Source organism: Podarcis filfolensis (assembly GCF_964270895.1).
Source record: "Podarcis filfolensis genome assembly, chromosome: 9".
Taxonomy (NCBI): domain Eukaryota; kingdom Metazoa; phylum Chordata; class Lepidosauria; order Squamata; family Lacertidae; genus Podarcis; species Podarcis filfolensis.
The window spans coordinates 55107707-55122663 of NC_139610.1; the positions used below are offsets into that span (position 1 = coordinate 55107707).

Genomic DNA, 14957 nt, shown 5'->3' on the forward strand with positions numbered 1-14957 from the left:
TGCCCACCTGAGACTACAAAAATTGGGGGGTGGGGAGATATGTTGTCAAGCACATTGCAAGCCACCTTATAGTTTTAGTGGGCTGAATTCAACTTGGCAGGTCATTCATTTTTCAGACTTGCCCAGTAGTTAATGGTGATTTCCTTCGCAGGGTTACTGCAAGAGTAAATTAAATGGGAGCTGCAAAGTATTCTGTATATTAAGAGTGATAACAGCAGCTACAAAGATGATGCGGATCATTCTCAGAACAATTACTACTCTTCTTATATAGCATCTTCCTTAAAACCCAGTTGAAATCTCAAGTAGTTCTCTGTTAATCATTGCAATTTTGTTTGCTCTTCCTTAAGGGAATGGCCCCAGTGACCATTTTTAAATAATGTTTAAAAATAATTACACAAAACCACTGGCTATTATCTGCCCTTGGATCCACAAATGGTATTCTTGAATTGTTTGAATAAAAACATGCCTTCTCCCCTCAAAAGAGATGAGATTGGTTTATTTCTGTCTTTAAAGAAGCTAAATGGGTAACAAAAAATATGTCATTTAATGTGGCTCGGAAAATAATAGCCTGGTAACCTATTTATTGTGGATAAGAAGAAATAATGCCAAATGAAAGTGATATTGCTGGATCCTACTATTCCGGACAACTTCCTAATCATTTGACCAGCATTTATTACATTGATGTAAAGTAATGATTTTCATGCCTTGCATCACCAAATGTGAATTGCTTTCACATTTTTATGTGAAACTTCAGCGGCATTTCTAGGAAATGTATCCAAAGCTGTTATTACACAAGCAGAATAAACTTCTACTTGCACAATGGAACTTCCTCCCCGCAGCAGATCCTCAGCACTATGGGTGGAGCCAGGATTTGGGGGGGGCAAGACTTTGTCAGGGGGGCAGGACTTTTGTTAGGCAGGACAGAACCCATGTGATTGGTCAGTTAGTTAAGTATTTCTATTGTTTTACTTGATCTAGCGGTGGGCTGCTGTTCCCCCGCCTCTGTGTGGCTACACCCATGCTCAGCACCCTCAAAATTTGCTCCAGAGAATGAAAGAGGGGACCTTCCCAAAAATATTTTGCAGGTGCATAGGGTCTTAAGCAAAGGAAGAGGAAATCATGTTGTGTAAATGCATTGCTCTTTCCTTCAGTTTCCTCCCTCAATACTTTGTTTTGTTTTAAGATATTTGCAAAGTTTTAGGTTTTAGGTTTGCATTTAAATGGTTTGAAATGTTTTGAGATGCAAACTTATATAAATAGGGTTCTTTTTTTAAAAAAAAGAAAAATAAATATTTTTCATTGCCCAACTAAGTTAAGCATTTTTCATTTAGATTTATTTCGGTGGGAGAATTAAGCTTAGGTGCAACTCTTTCCAATTAGAAACAGTGGGAGACTGAAATGTTCAACTCTGGTTGGATTGCACCCGTTTGTGCTCAGAGTACAGAGGTAAAATTCTAATTAGATTTGTCAACTGCGGAGCATCAATCAGCAGAACCAATAAAGACCTTAATTTGGGGCAGGAGAGAAGCAGAAATGTCACACTGCAACCAACTGCATTCCATCACAATAATGAAGACAGATTGATGCTTGAAGAAATGTACTTTATCAATTGTGAAGAAAGCTTTGTGGTTGATTGTCTACAGCGTGCCAGATTTTGCATTTTTATTGTTGCCACAGGCTTCGTTTTGTGCAGGACTAGAACCAGCTGATAGAAATTGCAGAGAAGCAGATTTAGGATAAACACTAGGAGAAGCTTCCTGGTAGTAAGAGCTCTTAGATAGTGGAAACATGGCGGGTGCAAAAGGTTGCACTGCCATCACCCTCTCCTCTGCCTCTTTCCCATCGCTGTTGCTTCTCCACTCCTCCTCCTCCTCCTATGCTCCATTCTCCCCCAACTGCCATTCATGTTGCCGCCACATTATTGTGGCGGCGGCACCAGCAGTTTTCCTGCATTCCCATTTGCCTCCTCCCTACCCCACTCTGAGGAAGGGCCATGGAGCTCCTTCTTCAGAGCAAGGCTGCTGCCACCACTACTGCTGCAACAAGCTGAGTAAATGCTGCTCAAACTTTAAAAAGGTTTAAAGTTACTCATTGTAAACATCTTTTTCTAGCTACAGCAAACTACAACAATGGCACCTGCCAGGCCTAGAATGCCTCAATCAGAAAAAACAACCCTCAGAATGAGGCAAGGAGGAAGAAAATGTGGAGAGCAATAAATATTATTATTACTACTATTATTATTATTAATTTATAATTTATACCCCGCCCATCTGGCTGGGTTTCCCCAGCTACTCTGGGCGGCTTCCAACAAAATATTAAAATACTGTAATACATCAAACATTAAAAGCTTCCCTAAACAGGGCTGCCTTCAGATGTCTTCTAAAAGTCTGGTAGTTGTTGTTCTCTTTGACATCTGGTGGGAGGGCATTCCACAGGGCAGGTGCCACTACCGAGAAGGCCCTCTACCTGGTTCCCTGTAACTTGGCTTCTTGCAGCGAGGGAACCGCCAGAAGGCCCTCAGCACTGGACCTCAGTGTCCGGGTAGAACGATGGGGGTGGAGACGCTCTTTCAGGTATACTGGACCGAGGCCGTTTAGGGCTTTAAAGGTCAGCACCAACACTTTGAATTGTGCTCGGGAACTGAATGGGGTGGCTGGGAGCACAAGGAGGGCCAGCAGGTGGGTGACAAGGCAAGTAAGTGGAGAGGGGTTGCTAGATCACCATCCTCTCCACCTGCTATAGAAGACAAATGTCTTCTTAGCTTCCCTTGTTATGTCATTGGCCCTGAGTGAAACGGACTGCCTCAGTGGGCTCTTGTTTTCTGGAGGTATTCAAGCCAAGGGTAGCTAGGTGTCAAGTAGGCATCCTGAACTGTAATCTCTGGCTTGAGCAGGGAGTTGACCTCCATGGTCGCTTCCAACTCTGATTATTTTATGATTCTGTGATTGTGAGATTGTGTCTAATCTGGTGCAAACATAGAAAAATATGCAAGTAGGCAACAGAAAACATGGCAATCTATGTCTGGCTACTTTGGTCAGCTCTCCAATTCAACTGAAAGCTAGCATTTCTGTATTCCCATCGCTTCTATAGCTTCTAGCTGAATGCTTCTTTTTCAGAAATTGTAGTTGATAAAGTTGACAGGGCAATGAGAAAGTGAGAAATGTTATTAATATATGTACCACCGCAAGACACTGTCAGGTTAAATACCGGAGCATAATCTGGGAAGGATTTACTTTAATCTTTTTCCTTTAACTTCAGTAAGGATGTTTCTGAAAGGTTTTTGTTTAACCTTCTCTAAATGTTATTAAAGAACAAAATATACAGCTAAAAACTGCTTATGATTGCAATAAGTTCTGCCTTTCTTTGGAAAATTGGGAACAGAAAATGTTAATCTACAAACAAAAATTATGTAGATAAACTTTTTCAAAAACAAAAAAACACCCTGAATCAAATGTAATTCTGTAAAAAAAAAAATGAAATGAAGATACATTTGGTTTAATGCTGCATTTAATTTCCATAACTTACAGTACTGTTAATATGGAAATCTGGAGTTTAAAATGGGTAAGATTCTTAACCTGTCAGTGTCCCTCTAGGTGAAAGCAAAAGCCCCATGTACATTATAAGCCCTGCATCACGTGAGTGTCTGTGATTATATGAAAGCCATTATTAGAGAGGAACAAGCCCTGTTTTAAAAGGCTCAAAGCCCCAGCAGTGGTGATACTCACGTTGGCATTGGCCCCATGAGTGGCGAGCCCAGCCCCAGCAGCAGTCGACTCTGCTTCCAAAACGGCACAATCCAGTCGTGGAAAGTATTTGCCTGGGCCACCTGCACCAACGCCAAAAATAAATTTGGAAAAGAATGAACATAAGGACACATGGTTGCAGTTCTGCTGCCCTGTGACACCATACTGACATTCTATACTTTTAGGATTCTTGACAAAAGGCCCCTAAAACCTTTGGGCTGAAAATTTCCACTGGAGGCAATCACTGTCTTCATTAACAACTCGCTCCAGTACACTGAACTGCACCTATTACTTTAAAGCAGGATTCGGGTGTATTTAGACACACAAGTTCGTGATGGTGCATCTGCAAGACATTACTTGATATCACAGCTATCACTTGATGATTATGCAGATATAGCATCATAGCAGAACTTTCCATCTTTCTCATTTCAACTCAGAGGCAGTATTTTTCACTGGACTATGCTCGTTCAGTTGCCAGCTGTTAAGTGGGCGGGGGGGCGGGAATCAGTGACGCACATGCTGGTGTGTCACAGGCTACAGGAAAGTTTTGCAAAGGTTAAGATTAATGGACCTTCCTGCCAACTGAACTCTTTTTCAGAAGCCATTGTTCCTTGTCCTATCCTCAAAAGGTAAAGTGCACCCTTGTTTTATCTCTTCATGCTTCTATGTAGATATTTTGGTTAACTAAAATACCCTCCTTTATCATCTCTTCTTCGCTTAACATAACCCATTTCCTAAGTGTTGCATCTTAAAAAGAAACACACCTTTATCATGCTTTTAGTTTTCCTTTTAGGTCAGATTCACACAATAACTACCCTACAAGGAGGCTTCTCAAAATCCAAAGCATGGGGAAACTACCATATGTTATTAGGCCACATGCCCTAAAATCAAAAATATTGAAAAGCATTTCCTGGTGATTGTAATGGTGCCATGAACTCTTCAGAGCCAATGGAGCTCCTACAGACAGAACTGCTCACCTGTATGGGACAGCCTTTGCAAGGTCTGAATTGTAAACAACCACCCTCTTCCTCCATAATGTTTAGAAGGTTTTACTATCTCGTTCCCTTGTATCCCACCATGAATAGTCATCCATCCCTTTGCTCTGTTTGTTCTATGCTCGTCTCTTCTACTCCATGTTTTTTTAAGAAACCATGGCTACTCACAGTGTAATGGGCCAGGGTTCCAGCACCCCCTTAGCTTTGGGTGGAGGGATTCTGAAGGCTCTGTATAACCCACCACCAATGAGACACAGGTCTTTGTTAGCTTGGACAACCGCTCTTACATTGCTCTCATACGTTCTCATTTAGAAACACAGGAAGATTTCTTATACCGAGTCAGAACATGTATACAGCAGTTCTCCAGGGTTTCTTCCAGTCCTAACTGGAGATGCCATAGATTGAAACTGAGACCTTCTGCATGCAAAGGAGATGATCTACCACTGACCTATGGTCCTTCCCTTTCTTTCATGATACTGTGCTCAGTGGAACTTGTTATGCCCCACAGGGATATTACTAAAGTTATAAACTAGGTGTGGGGAACCTTTGGCCCTCCTGGTGCTGCTGAACTACAACTCCCATCAGCCCCGGCAATTATGGTCAGTGGGCAAAGATGATGGGAGTTGTAGTTCAGCAACATCTGGAGAGCTGATGACATCCCCACAGCTATGTACAAGTCCTGGCTATGATCTTAGGACCAACATCGAGAAAACTTATACATGTAACTTTCCTATTCTCCTCCAAACCCATTTGAAGCACATTCTAACTTCAGAAGATGATTTCCCCTGCTTCTTCCCCATCCTCAAGATGTGGGAGGTGACTGAGCCTCTTGTGGGTTGCCTTGTACCTCTGAAGCTCTTGTGGCACCTTGGAATTGCAGCACAACTGTGACAACCTCCAGCTCTCCTCCCGAGTTTGAAGCAACTGAGGTGTGGAATTGTCCCCAACACCTTGATGAATTTCAGAACAGCAGTGCAAGAACCCAATAAAAATACCACCCTTGGGGAAGAGATGGAATCCTGGTGAGCACAAATGTTGGGTTGACTATCATGAACAAGTGAAATTTGTGGACCCCGACACTACACTGCAATACGCAATGAAGTAGGAATAAAACATACTTTATTGGAGCAAAGTGTCCATATGAGATAAATATCAACTGCTAAACAAATTGAGAAAAGCACAGTTAAAGGAAGGACCTTTTCATGCAAGATCCTGTTTAGTCTTTTCTACATTCTGCATGACCTACTCCCTAATTTGCATCAAAGTTTTTCATCACATTTTGACATATTATAGCTGTAGCAATTACACACACATTCCAGCTCTTCAGCGCTCATTTTCGCATTTCACTTATCTCGATTCATGTTTAAACTTGAGCTGCAGTCTTCTCGGTATACTGATTCACTGACTCTGTGCTCAAGACATCAACTTCTGACTTATTTAGCTTATAAAATAAGATTTGTATATTAAATGGGATTTTTTAAAATAAGCCATCCAGTAGATCCGTATGATCGTGAAGTAAAATGGATTATTGGGCACATAGCAAGAAGAAATTGCAGGAATTGCTGTTACTGCGTTAGTTCTCATGCTACATTTACTAAATAGAGACTCAATGGCTGTGTTCAAACGCAATGCAAAACCGCAGTTTAGCACTACGTAAATGAGCCTAGCCTCATTCTGGGCTCTCACACTCCTCCCTCCCCTTTCTGTACTGCTGGGATAAGAAGTTCAGAAGCTTTTGCTTTCTGTTTTAATTAATCACAGTTTGTCATTTCATCTGAACCGAGGATAGTCATTCAACATTAACTATGGCTGGCTTCCGAACAAGCCAATTTAAAACCATGGGTAGTTGAGCTAGCTTGTTAAACCACAGTGAGTGTTAAAAACCAGTTAGGATGTAACAACAAATCACAGTTAATTAAAAGCAGAAATGAATGCTTCTGAACTTTTCCTCCCAGCTGTGCAGGAGGAGGAGAGAGAAGGGAATGTGCAAGCCTGAGAAAAGTTGAAGTCTTCTAGGCTCTTTCACATAACACTAAATCACGATATAACATTATATTCAAACACAGACAATGCTGCATAAATATCCAAACCAGGTAAAAAAAATGCATGCATGCATGAAAATAAGTTTCTGAATGTGTATTATTAGGATCTGTGAGCATAAATCAGATGCACATCCAAATGTGTGTTAGGAAGTGCCCCTAGATACACATCCGGCTACAGATTTCATCCATGCACACTTAATCACTTTCAACTGGATGAGTATTCAGTTGGGTAAGCATCTCCACACTGCTGCATCTAGTCACAAGTAACTACCATTTTTGCATATAAAAAGAACTCAATCAAGACAACTGCATAAGGTGGATTCACACATGTGGCTTAACTAGTTGAACCTTAACTGTTGTTAGGTTCTGTGGTATTTCTTTTACAAAGAAAAAAAAGGAAGAAGCATTTCCAGTCAATCATTCTACCACACAGATCTGCAACCTTTGGTAAAAAACCTCCATACTGCTTAAAAAGATGAAAGACAACTGAGCTACCCCTGGCAGTGAGCCAGTGTGGTGTAGTGATTAAGAGTGGTAGACTCGTAATCTGGTGAACCGGGTTCACGTCTCCGCTCCTCCACATGCAGCTGCTGGGTGACCTTGGGCTAGTCACACTTCTCTGAAGTCTCTCAGCCCCACTCACCTCACAGAGTGTTTGTTGTGGGCAGAAAGGGAAAGGAGAATGTTAGCCACTTTGAGACTCCTTCAGGTAGTGATAAAGTGGGATATCAAAATCCAAACTCCTCTTCTTCTGGCAGAGGCAGATTTAGGGCAGCGTGAGCATCTTATTGGTGCCCCCCATTTAGTTCAATGTCATTTTATTACATGCTATTTATATCATTGCTGTATTGCTATAAACATGTTTATTGCTAGCCAGCTTACGAAGGCTTGCTTCAAAATTCAGGGCAGAAATAATACGAAGTGCCTCCATATGTGCAAGCTTCTCCAAATTAGGTGCAGTTGCACGTGCAAATTTCAGATATTGTGAAAGCCACAGGAGCTCATTACATTGACTGCAAACTATATACAAAAAGGGTTGGCTACACCTCACTATCCCCAGGTGTCTTCATAAATTCCTTAAGAAAGAGACACCGTGTCAGTTTGCAGACTTTCGTCATTTCCAGTCAATGAACGAGGCAAATTTCCAGGTGTGCCTTTTTTCCTTGGCTTGGGGGATACCAGAGAACATTAAACAGATTCCACTGGAAACAAACACCTCCCAGTCAATTTGCTTGCCACTGCCGCGTGCACCATGGCATCTAAAAAGGAAACTGTTTTGTAACAGTCATCAGTTCACCACAAATTTCAAATTGAGATGGCTTTATATACAAAATACACAATAGCCATGATCTACCTGATAAATCACACAGAGATTATTGGCTATTTTGCATGGAAGTAGCAACTGAGTAATAAAGTTATAAAGAACTCTGGGTTGCCCAAACCTGTCAAAGCTTGTCTATCTCACATCTTCACACAAGTGAAGTATGTACATTCCATGAGGGAATGCAATCTAACCCTACATTTCACAGCTTTTCTATTTCCTACTTTAGATACCTGTTTTGCAGCTACACAAGTATGTCTGGAAAACACACACACACACACACACACACACAAACACACACACACACGAGTACTTGGGGTATTATGAATATTCGCAGACTTGATGTTGGTTGCACAATTCACCTGAGGGCTGTCCCTTCTCTGCACCATGCAAATATATATACATAAATTAGTTTTGCAGGTTTCAGCTATTCAGATTTGACAATCTGCACAATTCTGCATAAATAAAGGGGAAATGGTTGCCAATGCACACACAGCACAATAATCAATGTACTTTATTCTGAAGTTCTTGTTGATATGTTTCCCTTTTGTGAGATGTGTCAAAAGTATCATGGAAAAATAAATCCATGGAATGCAGCCAACATCCATTGATATGACTGCCACACACCCTTGTCTCCTTCCTGTCAATTAATCCAGAGCAATTTTCCTTTGGTTTCATACGCAGCACAATTCCTAATCCAGATTAGAACCCCCAACTAAATGGTTGCCACCTGCTCTAAGTAACAGGATTCCACCCTTTTAGTTGACCTTGCAGTTAAAAGCCCATAAGGAAGAATCAGTCTAGATTAGGAGTTCAATTGTGCACGCACTTACTCAAAGGCAAGTTCCGGAGAACAAAAATGGAAGTTATTTTCAAATAAAACACACCTAGATTGTGTTTAACATAATCAATACTACAGTATTATAAATAATAGGCTCTGATAAATAAATCGGGTTGAAAACAACCCATTCCTACAAATGCAGCCCCCCAGGTCAAGAAAACTGCTGTAGTGACACTGACAGTGAAATCCTAGCCATGTCTACTCAGAAGTAAATCAACGGATCTTACTCCCAGGCAAGTGGACTTCAGATTGCAGCCTAAATTGTGCATCAGAAGTTCCTGATTTGACTCATTCTTCCATGAAACAAGCCATCTCTCTGTGTGTCAATGCCCCATATTTGCCCCATATTAGTTACTGCATGGGGAAAAGGGGAACAAACTAACCCTCCCCCTTCCCTTATTTCTACTGATTACATTATGCTCCTGTGCCCTCTGCAGTTGGGGTTTGCAGGTGCGTCTGCCGCGTGTGTTTTTTCCCGAATGCCGAGCGCGCGCCAAGCGCCAGATCTGTACCTTGCACGCTCCGGAAAGAGCCCTGACCTCTCGGGCAAGCGTGGGGCGAATGTGTCACGACGAGGAGTCTCCCCGGCTGGCAAGTTGGGACCCCCAGGTCCCCCAGAGGAGCCTGAGCCCGCCCGCCTGCCCGCCGCCCTGGGTCTCTCTCGCCTCGCCTCGCCGCCCCATCCATCTGCCCACCCGTCGGTCCAGTGTCCAAAGTGTCCAAAGTCTGCGCTTACCTTCCGTCGAAGTCCCCTAAAGCCTCCAGGTAGAGCCAGGACAGAATGATTAACCTCAGGGATAAATCCATGGTCGGGAAGGGAAGACAGAGAGAGAGAGAGAGAGAGAGACGGAAAGAGAAAGAGAAGGAAGGAGGAGAGTAGCCTCGGCGCGTCTCTAGTAATAGAAACGACGGCAGCAGGTTGGGGAGGGATGCGAGGCGGCGAGGGCGAAGGCGCACGGATTCCTTCTCCTCTCGGAGGCGCTCCCAGCCAAGCGCGCGCTGTAAACTGAACTCCGGGTGCCCTCGGGGCTGTTGCTAATCCTGGCTGGCGGAGGGATGGGCGGAAGAAGAGAGAGAAGTCCAGGAGCAGCAGCAACAGGAGGAGGGAGCCCCCTTCTCTCTCTCTCTTGCGTCCCTGCGTTTCTCTCACTCTCTTCCTCCCTCCCTCTTCCTAAAGCGAAGGAGACGCTGCGCTCTGAAGGCGGCGCTGCCGCTCACCAACGAAAGAGGCGCACGCGAGCGCAACCTCGCCACCTTCCCTCGCGGCTCTTTCTCTTTTGGCAGCGGGGAAGAGGAGCGCAGGCTGGGAGGCGGAACTTCTTATTTGTTTCTTTTACTTATTCCCCACCCCCACCCCACCATTCATTAAATCTCTGTCCTTCCCTGCCTCTCACCAGGGAGTGATAAAGCACCTACAAACAGCCAGCAATTAAAACCATTCGAAACCATCTCCATCTATAAAAACAATTGCAGTTGCAGACTTCTCAGCACCTCAATGGAGAACTTATTCTACCAAACAGGGACCATTTTGGAACTCTGTTATCGTTTCATCGGCAGCGGCACCACTGTACGCTATGCGAGAACTCCATAAATATATTATAAAAGCAAAACAACACCTCAAAACACATTTTGAATCATAGAATCATAGAATTGTGGAGCTGGAAGGGATCCTGAGGATCATCCAGCCCAACCCCCTGCCATGCAAGAATATGCAGCTGTCCTCCAGGTCCTCCAGAAGTGACTGAACTACAACTCCCATCAACCCCAGCCAGCATGTTCAATGGTCAGGACTAATGAGAGTTGTAGTACAGCAACACCTTGGGGGCTACAGGTTCCCCAATTCTGTTGGTATGGGAAGGAAACACAGACATTATTTTACTCATTTACACAGGTGGCACTGTGGGTTAAACCAGAGCCTAGGGCTTGCCGATCAGAAGGTCGGCGGTTCAAATTCCTGTGACGGGGTGAGCTCCCAGTTCGAAAGCACGTCAAAGTGCAAGTAGATAAATAGGTACCGCTCCGGCGGGAAGGTATACGGCGTTTCTGTGCGCTGCTCTGGTTCGCCAGAAGTGGCTTAGTCATGCTGGCCACATGACCTGGAAGCTGTACGCCGGCTCCCTCGGCCTATAGAGCGAGATGAGCGCCGCAACCCCAGAGTCAGCCATGACTGGACCTAATGGTCAGGGGTCCCTTTACCTTTACTTAATGTTTAATGACATCTTATTGCAGCTGAAGAGTTGCAGCACCAGCTTCTATGTGTCTACTCATAGTAAGTCTCACTGAGCTTTACTCCTACATAAGTGCAAGCAGGACTACAATATTTTATGTTGAAACAAAATTTTTAAAAAATCATTCCAGTAGCACCTTAGAGACCAAGTTAGTTAGTTATTGGTATGAGCTTTCATGTGTATGCACACTTCTTCTTGTTAGTCCAATTGCAGTCATTAACAGTCATCAACAGGTTTACCACACCTATCAGCCAATCACCCCTTCCCACCACCCTTCTGAGTAATATCCCTTCCCACCCTCTCACTATATATAAGGGTCTGGTGACTTCTGTTTCAGTGTATCTGAAGAAGTGTGCATGCACACAAAAGCTCATACCAATAACTAACTTAGTTGGTCTCTAAGGTGCTACTGGAAGGATTTTTTTTTTTTGTTTCGACTACAGCAGACCAATGCGGCTACCTACCTGCAACTAAATCTTTTATGTGTTTGACCTTATCAGGCACCCAATGAATCCCACCTGACATTGGCTGGAAGGTGCCTGCTGCTGAGATGAGGTTCAAGACTGCAAGGAGGTCAGCTGCTAAAAAAAGCCAAAACCAATAAGCCAACTCTGCTAGGACAAAGCCCCTTGCATGAATCTAAGCAGCTTTTTGAATCCCAAATTTTGTCTTTTGAACCCCAGGCACTTGATATTGGTATCCCTTGTCCTTTTATATTGTATTGTAAAATAGGTTACAGAAATGGATGTTGTGGCATTGCAAGATACGTTTCAAGTAAGCATGGAACATGCAAACTTGCAACATCCATGGGTTTTGTTGCTGTCATTGAGTAAAGGGGTTTAGAGCAGGGATCACCAACTTTTTGCATTTTGAATCTGAGAGAGTACTGGGTGTGCCAGTCACAAAATAACTAAAGGTGGTTGTTGTTGGCATAGCAGAACATTAGAGAGCCACCTCCTAAGAACTTTATGCTTACCATGGAAAGCCACCTGTGTCCTGATTCTGGAGATCACACACTGATGTTACACACACACACCACAAACACACTGGTGCTTTTGCTGTCCAATAGCAATGGGTACCTGCAGAAATATACTAGGTGGCTCACAACATCAAGTCTTATTTCACAGAAATCCTTTAAAAGCTACCCACACATTTTGCCCTGTAATGTCCTATCTAGGAGGACTAGAGATTTGGGTTTTTTTTAAAAAATAAATGAATTAATAATAAAACTCAAAGTCTGGGGCACTTGCCCTGGGTCAGCAGTGAAAGCATTCACTGGAACAAGGTTGCTGACCCCTGGTTTAGAGAAAGAAGCATCTAAAGGGAAAAGAATGCAGAAATGAAGTGTTCAGCCCAATAACAAAGGGCAGATAACTCCTTGAAAAAAATGTAACTGGCTAAATTCTAGCACAGCCTTTCCATATGGGGAAGCACATGCGCATATGCATAAAGGACCATGCAGAAGCTTTGTGAGTAATAGTGTCCTATCATAGCCACCTACAACCCAGAGTTCTGCCCAATCTGTGCTTGGTTACCCTGTCATAAACAGGGCACAAATTTTCATGGGTGTGGTGGTGGTAGCAGTGGAGATTGTATGGCTCCATCAAGGTTGGCACATGCCAACTTATGAATTCGTAATTCAGACTTGTGCACTTTATGGTGTGTGTGTGTGTGTGTGTGTGTGTGTGTGTGTGTGTGTGTCAGATGCATTGGCTAACCATGTGTTTTACAACAGCTTCCACTGACCAAACCTTTTGGAGGTGGGACTGTGAAATCATGACTGCTCACACCTATGTAGTTGCAGACCGCACAACTTGGGAGAACCACTTTGTACACAACCTGCGTTGTTATGAATGTGGGTCGTCCCAATGACACATCTGTAGTCTACTCATTTGGAGCTATAGTTGGCAGCTTGCATCCCATCTACTTCTGGAATGACAAGAAGTTCTCCCTGCTTTTGGAGATCATGATCCTATTAGTGTTTGGCCCAGCCTACATGCCTTGCCTTTGAGTGGACACTGCATAGGTCCTGTGAGATGGGTGGTTGACCCTGTATATACATTCTAGTTAGAACTAATGGAAATGGGGTGAAGAAGCAGTAGGCATACAATACTCAAAAGCAGTACACTTCAAATTGCTAGATGTTGTGGGTCTATGTTTTGATGTCATGGATGCTTTAGTTGAGATTCCTGCACTGCAGGGCGTTGGTCTTGATGACTCTCAGGGTCTCTTCCAACTCTACAATTCTATGATCACCTTCATGCCTTACTTGTGAACTTATACAGCAGGGATACAGAATCTGCCACCTTCTAGATGTTGTTGGACTTCAGCTCTCCTCATCGCTGATAACTAGCTATGCTGGTTGGGGCTGATGGGAGTTGGGAGTCCAACATCTGGAGGGCCACAGGTTCCCCATCCATTATACAAGCAGCCAATCAGAAGACATTGCTGAACTAGTTGTATGTCGTGTTGATTCAGCAAGGCAATTCATAATACTCCCAAGAGTATCCCCTCTGTGTCTTATGTCAGTGTGTGTGCTTTGCTTCATCAATGCAAGAGAACAGGATCAAAGACCCTCCCTTGTGGTTGACTTTTCACCCATTGATGCATTTTAGGAAAATAAGTTGAGAGCTCTGATCCTGGATCCCCCAGATATTGTGTAGCTTGAACTTAAATAAATTTGGTGGGGTCATCTCATCCGTCTTCATAATGCATAGTTGTGGCACTGAACATGATACCAGAATGCAAGTTAGAAGCTAATAATAAAAAGAAAGGGGGAAAATGCTTTGAAAGCCACTTACCAATCTGAAAATATATCCATGGAATGCTTTGCTAACACACCCTAAACCATGACCTCGGTTTGAACATGAGTATCATATGGAAAAAAATAAACAACCCACAAAAGCACATAGTTGAGCAGATAAAATTACAAACTGTGTGGATTGGGAAACCATGCAAGAATTTAAACACAAGCTCCAGTTGTTGATGCATTATGGCAAACAAACATAGAAAATGCCAAATAAAGAGATTCTGAAATTATGTTGCACTGTGATTCCAGCAAGTTGGGTCAGAGTGAGGCGATTCAAAGCATCACAAACCTTGCATGTCTTGCTTACTGTAAGATTTTCATCAGTTCGTTTTAGTAAATACACAACACAGAACGACTAATAAAACATGGCTTTTAGGAAAGGCTTGGGTTTTTATAATCCCAGACAGAGAGAAATGAATCCAGGCAGAAATATGAAGGATCATGCACTCTTGGGAGGAAATACACATCGAAGGCATTGCAGCAAGCAAACAAATCAAATTCAGTGGTGACACTGGCAAATATTCCTCTTGGCTCCTTGTTCACATGCCAAGTTGGAATGAGTTAAAGCAGGCAAAGGAAACAAGCATACCAGAGACAAAAAGTGTGGCAAGATAAAGCAAGCTGATTTCTTGCCCAGAGACACTGAGCTGTGTCCAGGGTCTTATTGGCTGTGTGTATACACATCAGGTGGTGTCCACAGCAAATCCTCTACTTAACATTCCAATGTTAAATTGCTCTTGCATAGCACGGGTCGACTGTGACCTATCTGTAAAATATTCTACCATGTCTAATTTACCAAAGGACTTCCACTGTGCACCCGGACCTGATTTTCTACAGCCATGTTGTTCACAGCTGCTGGCTCTTCTCCAGACTTGTCACTTTTGAAATGTCATTACCAGTGCATGTGACATATCTGTCAGTCTGTTTGCTTAGCCATCTGCTTCTCTCTCTCCCTTCCACTGAGTACCTGAGCTGTGA

General features: G+C 43.2%; 1 protein-coding gene across 4 annotated transcripts in view; it reads right to left on the reverse strand.

Moving 5' to 3' along the window:
* The window catches only part of NPNT (nephronectin), a 66960-nt gene extending 56763 nt beyond the window's left edge, over nucleotides 1-10197 (reverse strand). Inside the window, exons 1-2 of one of the 4 annotated variants that reach the window (XM_083571325.1) lie at nucleotides 9679-10197; nucleotides 3726-3826 (exon numbers count right to left, since the gene is read on the reverse strand). In XM_083571325.1, coding sequence (XP_083427451.1) covers nucleotides 3726-3826; nucleotides 9679-9749 — 172 coding nt within the window. In that variant the 5' untranslated portion in view covers nucleotides 9750-10197. The remainder of the gene's footprint in view (nucleotides 1-3725; nucleotides 3827-9678) is intronic. The other 3 variants (XM_083571326.1, XM_083571327.1, XM_083571328.1) reach the window with 3 other exon arrangements.
* Nucleotides 10198-14957: the final 4760 nt, after the last annotated feature.